Source organism: Alligator sinensis, unplaced genomic scaffold, assembly GCF_000455745.1.
Source record: "Alligator sinensis unplaced genomic scaffold, ASM45574v1 scaffold908_1, whole genome shotgun sequence".
Classification (NCBI taxonomy): Eukaryota; Metazoa; Chordata; order Crocodylia; family Alligatoridae; genus Alligator; species Alligator sinensis.
In genome coordinates this window covers 157553-167563 of record NW_005842775.1, presented here as the reverse complement: position 1 = coordinate 167563, position 10011 = coordinate 157553, and the positions used below count along the sequence as shown (strand labels likewise).

Here is a 10011-nt window from a genome sequence, read left to right as displayed (position 1 = left end):
GGCTGGCAGAGGGCCCTGGCGGGCAGCGGGGGCAGGTTACAAGTTGGTGCTGAGCATGGGGAAAAGCAGCCCCTCACCTGCCCCATGCCTGGCACCCCGTGCTGTAGCCTCTTGCAGCCTGCATGAGGCTGCCTGTGCCTGCTCCAGACAGCCCCACATGGGCTGCGAGCACCGGCCATAGGGCGGGGGAGGGGCCACTTTTTCCCTTGCTCAGCACCAGCTTCTTCCCTGCAGGCGACCATGGGGTCGGGTCTGTGCACTGCCCCCCGTCTGTACCGCAGGGTTGGGATGTGCAGGAGCCAGTGGGAGCACGGGGCCAGTGCTGGTGGGTCCCAGCCAGCAGGGGCTCTATGGAGCCGGACCAGCTCCCCTCTCTCCCTACTGGTGCAGCTCAGCCCGGCTCCACAGACCCCTGCCAGCCTGTGCCCTGCTCTGGGCACCGCTGGTGCTGGTCCTGGGACATTGGTCCCAAGATATTGGGACATCGGTCCCAAGACAGTGACCGGGGGGCGGGGCACCTGTCAAGAGGTGGGGCACCTGTCAAGGGGCGGGGCTACCAATGAGGCCCATGACAGCCTGCCAAAACTGGGTAAGCAGCCCTCCACCCAAAATAATTGCCTGCCCCTGGATTAATATGTAATTAACATTATAGAATAAAATTAGCATTTCAATGCATCTGAAAGCACACTGTCCTTTACTGTCAGATCTATGAAGCCAAATCCTTAAGTTCCATGCTCAATATATTCTTAGGCAGAACTCATAAAAATTCAAGTGTATAAATCCCAAAGGTCACCAAAGATTCCTCTGACTGCTGATTTTGAAGCTGTTGTAGAAAAGACAGTCAGTGGGCATGTCTACACATGTGCTTTAATGCATATTGGTCTATTTTAATGCACATTAAAGCATCACAAAAACCCAGGCTCTTTAGCTAATGTACATTAAAATAGACTAATGCACCTTTTTCTAGTACCTCACAATGAAGGTACTAAATTTAATATGCATTACCTAAACCGCATTAATGACTTGTATAGATGCAACAAGTTATTTGGAAATTGAATCCTACAAAGGTCCAGCAACAGATACAGAGCCGATACAAGTAAGTTTCCTATCCTTTCTCTGGATCTTGGACCAGTCCTTGCTCCTGTCTGTTCTGTGACCCTATGAGACCTGCTACATGTTCAAATTAAAGCTGGATAGAAACCAGCTATATATATCTATAGATAGCTAGAGATTCATACACCTCTATAGACATATATATAGATATAGATAGGTAGATCTATACCTATTGAGAGAGAGAGAGATAGAGAGAGAGATGTAAAGTATAGCAGCAGCCTAATGTATAATATTTAGGTGGAGGGAGAGAACCTAGCAATAGAGGTGTTTACCATTCAAAAAGTGAGAATTCTTATTAAATACATAAAGTTTAGACATCCTTAAATAACTTGCTTTTATTGGGATTTTATCTTTTCAAAGATGATAAATACACAGAAGATAAAGCGGAATGAATACTTGTACCTAACACTTTTCAGACTAAATTTTATCCTTGGTGTATTTAAGACTCGGCACAATTTTATACAAGGATAATAGTTATAATCAAAATTGTTTTTCTTGAGTCAGATAGTGCACTTACCTGTGTAGGACCAATCAATCTCCTCAGTCAATTTTCGCTGCTGTCTATAGTATCCATAAACCAAATCTGCAAAAAATACAACCCAAAATCAGAACGATATCAAGTAACAAGTAATAACAGATGAATCCATGAACAATTATTCATAATTTTAAATATATATACATTATTCTAATTCAACTATTATTTTGGATTGTGAACAATAAATGCAGGATAGTAGAATAAAATGCCATTGATATTACAGTATGTGTGTATACACACACACACACACACACACACGCACACACACAAATAGAAATTAAGGAATATGAAATTGTGTTTGTTATTCTTATTTGAATATAGTTTGCTGCTCAGTTGTAAACCCATATCTTACCAAGGCATTTTAGTTTACTAATACATGCTAACAAATAGCCGGAAAACACACAGGTTTCTTCGTTCAAAACTTCATTGCATCTAGATTTCTTTTTTTCTACCCTATGTCCATTTTCTCTCCATCTTTTCAACTTCCATCATATCTAAATTTCCAGTTTTTAAAAAGTAAAGCAACTAGTACCAGACTTCTCACTTACAGAAAATATATTTTTTGCTCTCTACCGAAATATTTATGGGCCTCACATAGGTGAATGGGAGTCTTGCCACTGCCTTCAATGGAACTAAGACTTTATCCAAAGACCTGTTCTGCTTAACATCTGGTTAGTGAATTAATTTATTGGTAGAGGACAATACTTTCTGAAATGTCATTCAAGCAATATTTTTAAATGAATGAGGGAGAATACTGAATAATAATGTTTATTATGCCATAGCTTTTCTCTAGAAAAAATAATAAACTACTAAACCTTTATTGATGAATTTAGGGCCCCCTCTACACTTTACATTTATTCAGTAATTAACATGTTCATGCTGGCATAGATGGGCAGGGTGCAACACATGCACCCAATTTAAGGCATATAAATGGAAAATGAGGCATGAACATGTTCCCTGTGTAATGTCAAACATTTTTATGGCTGGCTTGTTTGACACTTTAAATTTAACGTGTGGCCAGGGCCAACAATTGGTTGACTGTCTGTCCTGAAAGCTACAGGAGAACTAGACCCTGGCCTGTCCAAGGTTTGGGGATGACAGCTGATTGTTGGCCCTACATGGCATCTAACTTTGGACTTGTCAGAGCAGGGGAAGCCTGGGATTATTGTCTCAGGCTCTCTCTACACTGGCAAGTAGTAATGGTGCAACTGGGATCTGATCTCCAATCCCAAAATTGTGCCACCTGCCATGCACATGTGGCATGGCAGGAGGCATGATTGTTGGGATCAGGGATCAGATTCCACTGTGCCATTAATGAACATGTGCCAAGGGACTAGGCAAAATTCTGCTATTAAATACACAAATTCAATCTTGCTCTTACTAATACCCACACTATTCCAGTAACTATTGTTGTACCCAAACATAACCAAAAGCATGACCTTGCCCCTTTTATTAATTTTAAATAGTTAAATATAGACTTTTTGTGCTCATAATCTTACTTTAGCTTCATTTAACATTGTTCACAACCTGAGGGATCATATCCTTTAACAAAATACTGTTGGATGCTGTAAAATTCTGCTCATAGTGTGCAATAAATACAACTTTAAAAGAAAAGGTCTCTCATCAGGATACATTTCTCATTTTTTAAATCACTGGAAGAAAACCACCAAATGATCTTGATTATAGGACATTACCATTTTAGCTTACTGGGAGACTATTTACATATACAACAATATTTTTAGTTGCTTCTTTTCAGTAGGAGCATTTTGCTAATTTCACTAGGCTAGCTGTCTCATCCACATGACTAACTTCTTTACATTTTTTTAACTTATGCAAGTGTAACATCCATAATGGTCAACAGGAGTTTTGTGTGCATAATATCAACAGGATCAGACTTGTGAGGTGCAAAGTGGTAAGTGAGCTATTTGTGTAATTGAAATCACTGGAAAGTGATGCTTTATGTACTAGCACTTTTTCTGTACCAATGTGCATTTGGTACTGTTTCTTTAATAATTACATAAAGGAAAGCTGTTTAAGACTTGATTTCCAGGTGTTAGTTGCCCTCTTTAGTTTCCTTTACCCATTTTTCTCCTAATTGTTACTTCAAACAATCTGTTGGGCATTCATATGCTAATGAAGCAGGATTTGGGCGTGAGAGTGTACCACCACTTTATAAGTTCCACATGGAGCTCTGATGGACAAGGAGTGATAACTTCAATGAACAACAACGAAGAAGCAGGATTCACTTTTTGATGCACTGCACACTTATAAACTACAAATCTTGTGGGAAGCCTGTATAAATGGCAGAGGACTTTTTGCATTCATATTCCTCTTTACTTTCATATTCTCCTATTGTGCTGTCAACAATATGTTCACAGAATACTGACTTACTGAATAATATACTTTCCCCACATTTGTAATGATCATTATTTCACAGTTTTTCTCATTTCTTACTGACTTTTAGCATTAACATTCTTAAAAAGATAAGTAAAAAATATAGAACTGCACCTGAGGTAGGAAGTGATGGCGCAGTAATATACATCATGAGAGAAGGAGAGAGGATGGAAGGGAGAGAAAGTATAAGAGACAGAGAGAGAGAGATCTAACAGTTTTTTTTTCCCTTTGTGGAACTATTGTAATGCTATTGTGGGAAAAAAATTATTTACATAAAGTTTCGTGTATACATTTGATATTGACCAACTGACAATGTATGATTGAAATGGGAGTGGGGCGTTTTGGTATGATTTACTTTGGTTTAAAAGTTAATAAACCAGCACTGACATAACGACTGGCTATATGGATGTAGGCATCTGTGTTGTAGCACAGTTTAAAGTAATTAGATTGAACTGAAAGCAAAAAAAGAAGAAAAGAATATTAAAAGGGATTAGACACCAATGTGGGTGTTGTGACAACAATACCACTGTATTTCACTTAGTATTTAAGATAGTTTGATTCTACTACTGAATGTTTAAAAATATGAAGCAAAACAACTTAATGTCTTCCTGCGCATGGTTGTTTACAAGAAGCTCCTAAACATGCTTCCACAGCTTATTGATTTATTCATGCACTGAGTCAGATGTGTTACAGGATCATGTGTTAGCTAGATGCATAGACTACCTTTTATGAAAGTTCATTAGGAATGAAAAATAATAACTTTCTTCCCTATGCTCACATTTCTTTAAAGCCAACATTTTCTTCAGGAGGCTATGAAATTGGTTTTCTTTAATTTCTGCATATTTCCGTAGTTCATATTCCATTCCCATAGATGCATAACTTTAGGGATATTTTCTGCAAGAAACTGCATTGACTAGAATAACTACTAAATCAACTTGGATGTTGCTGACCTAGGCTCATGTTTCAGTCCTCAGACATGAAGAGCAAATGAAGGAATAAGGTCTTCTGGTTAAAGGGTAGGATGGACAGTAACAAAATCCAACAGATACTTTTCACAATTTAGACTCTTTTCTCATTTATTCCAGCTTTATACTGTAGCTCCACAAGGAAGAAATACTAGAAAAAATTTTTCTAATTTATCTCTATGTAAGAAAGCACTTAAAAACAGAATTTTTATGAACTAAAATTCAAAATAAGTAATGAATATACAGATAAAAAAGTCTAAGGGAGGGATTCTCAAGATTCACCACTTCATGCCTGTTAAAGGAAGTCAGAGTTGCATAAATGCCATTTCAAACTCATATCTAATTAGAGGAATATTCCCCAGCACAGGACCTGAGGCAGCCAGCCTCACCCACCCATCTAGAAACCCCTCCCAAAGTTTGATTTAAGGCATATGCTGGAGATGATGCTTGTAACAGGTGGTGTAGATTAGGTTGGAGATACAGGCTGTTAGCTACTGCAGAGATAGAGGCCATATAAGTTGTCTAAATTATGCTGAAGGGCCCTCCAGCTCCTACAATCAAAGAGCAAAAAAGTAACTTAAAAGTTATCTTAGCTCCGTCTGTTCTGAAGTTGCAACTTCACAGAATCAGAGAGAAACACGGCTGGAAGAGACCTCCAGAGTCCCAGCAGGAGATCACAAATCTTACCCTATACCTGTGAGACTCTGTGACTACAAACTTTTTCTTACAGAAATCAGGATATATTCAGAAAATAGATTTTTTTGTCTTTAGGCTGTGTTCCAAAAATAAAGAAATTTGGTGCTGATGTTCTCTTAATGCTGCATAAAAATTCATTATTAATTTTAGTTCAAATTTTATGAACTAAAAATTAAATGCATCTAGATTCTGAGAATGTTCGCATCACTCAACATTTTCCCTTAGGCCAAAAGTCAAATTCAGGAGCAATAGGGACAGGATCTAAAGGCAAGACACCCTTGGATATATGGATGGCTATAGTGCACTAGGGCTAGGGACAGACATTCAAAAAGCCTGAGTCTGAATTGATTCAATCTTTGTAGGTTAGTCTAACCAGGCTAGTCTAAACCAGTTTGTAACCGCACAAACATTCTCTCTGGACTTAAAAAATGCAGGCACATGCATGCAGTGGCTCAGGCTAGAAGCCACGGGTGCTAGAGCAGCCATCCCTTCTCCTGCACAATGCTGAGCTGAGGGGCGTGGCCAGGCCCTGGCAGGACACTATGATTAGAGAGGGGTTCCCCCTCCTCCTGAGCAGCCCCGGGAATGTTTATCACCCCTAACTCAGTGTTTATCAACCCATTAAGAAAACAAAGCCTCTCCTCATTAGTTCAAGCTCTTCTTAAACAGCTTTTCCAAGAAAGGATATTACCAGCTACCTGTTGATTAGTTCCAAAAAGCCTGTCTGCCTTTGTTGTCTCCCACAACACGGACTGTAGCTAGGATGTGGTCTGCTAGCTAATGCTGAGAGGTATCTGTGTAAAGCAGAGGGGTGTGGGGAATGCTTAGCAGGGAGAAGGCAGGCAGATGCCTGCAGTCTGTGCTGGAGCTCCAGCCAGGGAGCAAAGGGGAGGGGCCAGACCTTCTGTGGAGCAGAGAGCCCTGCCCAGCCCAGGGAGCATGCCAGGATGCTGCGGGAATCTGGTTTATTTTAAACCAGCAAGGGGTCTGGGACAGGCATTGCATAAACCAGTTTGACCCAAATCAATTAAGTCTGATACTACATTCAACCAGGTTTATCTCAAACTAGTTTCAGCCATTTTTAAACCAGTTTATGTGCACTGAACATCTGTTCTGTTACAGGTTTAAACCAGTTTCTGATCAGTTAAACTGGTTTATGCGTAATGTCTGTCCCTAGCCTAGAGGCATAGTAATTGGCATCGATCTTATTAAAATCACTGGGAGTTTAATGGGAGGAGGATCAGACCTGTGTGGGTAAATCAAGAAAAATGATAGGATCCCTCAGCATTCCAGAACTCATGTAAAGGAACCAAGGGAAAATATCTATTTATCTCTCTAAAATCTTTCTCTAAAAGAATCCTGTAGTCTCATGTGGTACCTTTGCTATCTACACTTACGTTTACTTGCTATGGTCCTCACGCAAATGTTGGGCAAACTATTTCATATGGATGTAAACCTCACACACATCAGGCCAGAACCTCAGCTAATATAAAGTGGCAAAAATCCAGTAAGTCAACGGAGCTACATCAATATACATAAGCAAAAGATTTGGCCATAAATGTTTAAATGGGTAGCTTCTATGTCACTCACAAAGTCAAGTAGATTCATCTTTGTGATATCTCTAATCTAACAGTGCAATTGCTACAAACATTTTGTACATTATATACTATTACCCTTTTATAATAATCTATACATACAAACAAAAACATGAAAACATGAAATTCCAGATCCTTTTGCTTGCAACTGAAAAAGGGGCTCCTAGCAAACAAAATCAAACAGTAATGTGAGCATATCAGTTGCAGAGTGTTACAGAAAACAAACTGTGTATCTTATATCAGAGGTGCTGCTAGCTATTTTGGCACCCCGGGCAGAGCCAGGTGGGGGTAACGTAGGGGGCTGTGCCCAGTAGAGTCTTACCTGGCACACAATAGGCTCATGAAGACAGCGATGGAAGCACCAGCTATGCAGAGCAGGGCCATGACTCCCCAACCCATCAGCCTCACTCCCCAACTGCTGCAAAATTAATCTATTCTCAGCTGCCAAAGAACTGCATACAGAATGATCCTGTAGAAGCCTTAATTTGGTAGCAACTGTGAGACAGTTAACCTAATATCTGTGAGCTGGGCACACACCTTCCTCATAGCAATACCTCCTTCTCAGCACCCCTATCAGTCACCACATGTGGCTCCTGCCCTGGTCACCCAACTCTAGTTGTGCTACCATCTTATATATCAAGATAACTAGATGGCCAAGAATTGGGCCACAGGGCAAAGTAACCAAAACTTAGGCAGGGAAATGGAGCCAAAACTGATGTACAACTACTTTGAAAAGTATACAGACACATGGGGTGCATCCCCATATGCAGGTATGTGCGGTTTGTGGCACTACAAACTGCAGCTGTGGAACATTAAGATGTGCCTGCCCCACACTGCAAATTTTTGCCTTATTTGCTCCAGCATGCTAGAAGCCAGGAGGAACTGGGCAAGAGCAGTTTGCCCCAAGTGGGACACAGTATCCCACAACAAAGCACACATGCAGGGGTGTGCTGCCACACAGAAGTAGCAGCACAAATTTGTACCACTGCAGGTGCACACCCCTGCACAACTAGACACAGACATGATGTTTAACCATGAATACTTAGCAAAAGGATGCCTAGTACAGGGGTTTTCAACCTTTTTAAAGGAGTGAACCCCTTCTGTGGGTACCTCTTCTGGACTGTACCCACTTCTGACCAGGCAACGGGGGCAGGGGGGTGATGACATCAGCACTCCCACCCCCTCCCACTGCCCAGCTGGCTGTGAGAAATTCTGTGCAGGAGGAGAAAGGGCTGCGAGGGGGAGAGGGGGCTGGGCCTGGGACTCGGCAGGGATAGGGAGGGAGCCAAGCCAAGCCTGGCCCAGGATCAGGCCAGGGCCCGCTGCACCCTTCCCATGTCCAGGGTCATTGCCCAGTGCTGACACCCCCTGCACCAACAAATCCATTGCTCCCAGCTCCACCCCGGCTCCAGCTGCCTCTCTGCCCTGGCCCCACACTGCCCGGGGCCAGCCTTGGCTGCGCCGCTGGGCTTGAGGGGACAGAGCCCCTGGGACCCCCATGCCTACCCCACCAGGCCCTGCACAGGAAGGGTGCAGGACAGAGCCACAGCTCATCTGGGGGCGGGGGGGAGCACAGGGAGGGGCGGTGGCTGCACGCATCCCGGGAGGACATGGGGGGTCAGGTGACTTACAGCACAACCAATGCTCCCCAATGCTGCTGCTGTCCTTCCCAGCACAGTCTGCCCCCCCCAGCCGGGTAGAGCCTAGTGCAGCCCCAGCCCCAGCTCTGCACAGATCAGGGGGCACACGCCCCCCCATGCCTACTGGGGTGCACGTAGAAGCAGGACGAGCCACTCATGGACGAGCCGCTCATGGCCCAATCCTGTGCACTGCCCTGAGTGCCTGCCACAGCCCCAGCCCCCTAGACCAACTCTGTCACCGCTGCACGTGCCCCTCCCCACCCCTGCTGCAGCCATGGGAAGCCCACAGCCAGGCTGCCTTGTGGCCCTACTACTGCCTTGCATTTGGGGTGACTGAGCCCCATTAGCCCCCATTTCTGCCACCCATGGGTGACAGAGAGGTGGGGGTACCTGGGCACAGGGAAGTGGCACATGGCGGTGACCCCACCCCCTATGCTGCCACTTCCCAAGTATTCCTGCTTCTCTACGTTGCCACCTCATACCCCCCAGGGCCTTCCCAAGTACCCCCAGGGTTACGCACACCCCTGGTTGACAACTCCATGTCTAGTATTTTTCCACATATAGGAAAACTACATTAACAAAAACATACCCACCTACATATATCCTAAGAAAGATGTTCAACTTCAGAAACAAATAGACTGGTTAAAACCTTTTGTTGCGGTATAAAATGCTTTCCCCTATATAATCTGTCTGCCTGTGTTGCACCTGCTAAAGACAAAAAAAATAAATCTTGATTCCTTTCACTTTCACCGTTTTTATACCAGTGTAATCTATGTGTAATGATTTCTTATTTACATTTGTGCAAGTCAGAGAGGAATCATACCTTAACATGCAAACAATGTGCAAACGACTGTTAGCAAGAATTCTCTGTAAATCCCTTCTAGAATATTTTGTATTTTCAAGTATCCTTCAACACCTGGAATGACATCTGTTTTATTTTTTTTTCTAAATGTCACTAGTAAAATCTTTAAAATGCCAACTCCTATTTTTCACATCACCTTAGTAAAAAGTCAATGGATCTTTGTTTCCTACTTACCTTGGTTACTTCTGAAATTGGGATTTAAATGTGTACG

General features: G+C 42.6%; 1 protein-coding gene across 1 annotated transcript in view; it reads right to left on the bottom strand.

Moving 5' to 3' along the window:
• The window catches only part of PTPRZ1 (protein tyrosine phosphatase, receptor type Z1), a 160473-nt gene extending 155562 nt beyond the window's left edge, over positions 1-4911 (bottom strand). Inside the window, exons 1-2 of the mRNA XM_014525270.1 lie at positions 4821-4911; positions 1631-1696 (exon numbers count right to left, since the gene is read on the bottom strand). Of these exons, the coding sequence (XP_014380756.1) occupies positions 1631-1696; positions 4821-4911 (157 nt within the window). The remainder of the gene's footprint in view (positions 1-1630; positions 1697-4820) is intronic.
• Positions 4912-10011: the final 5100 nt, after the last annotated feature.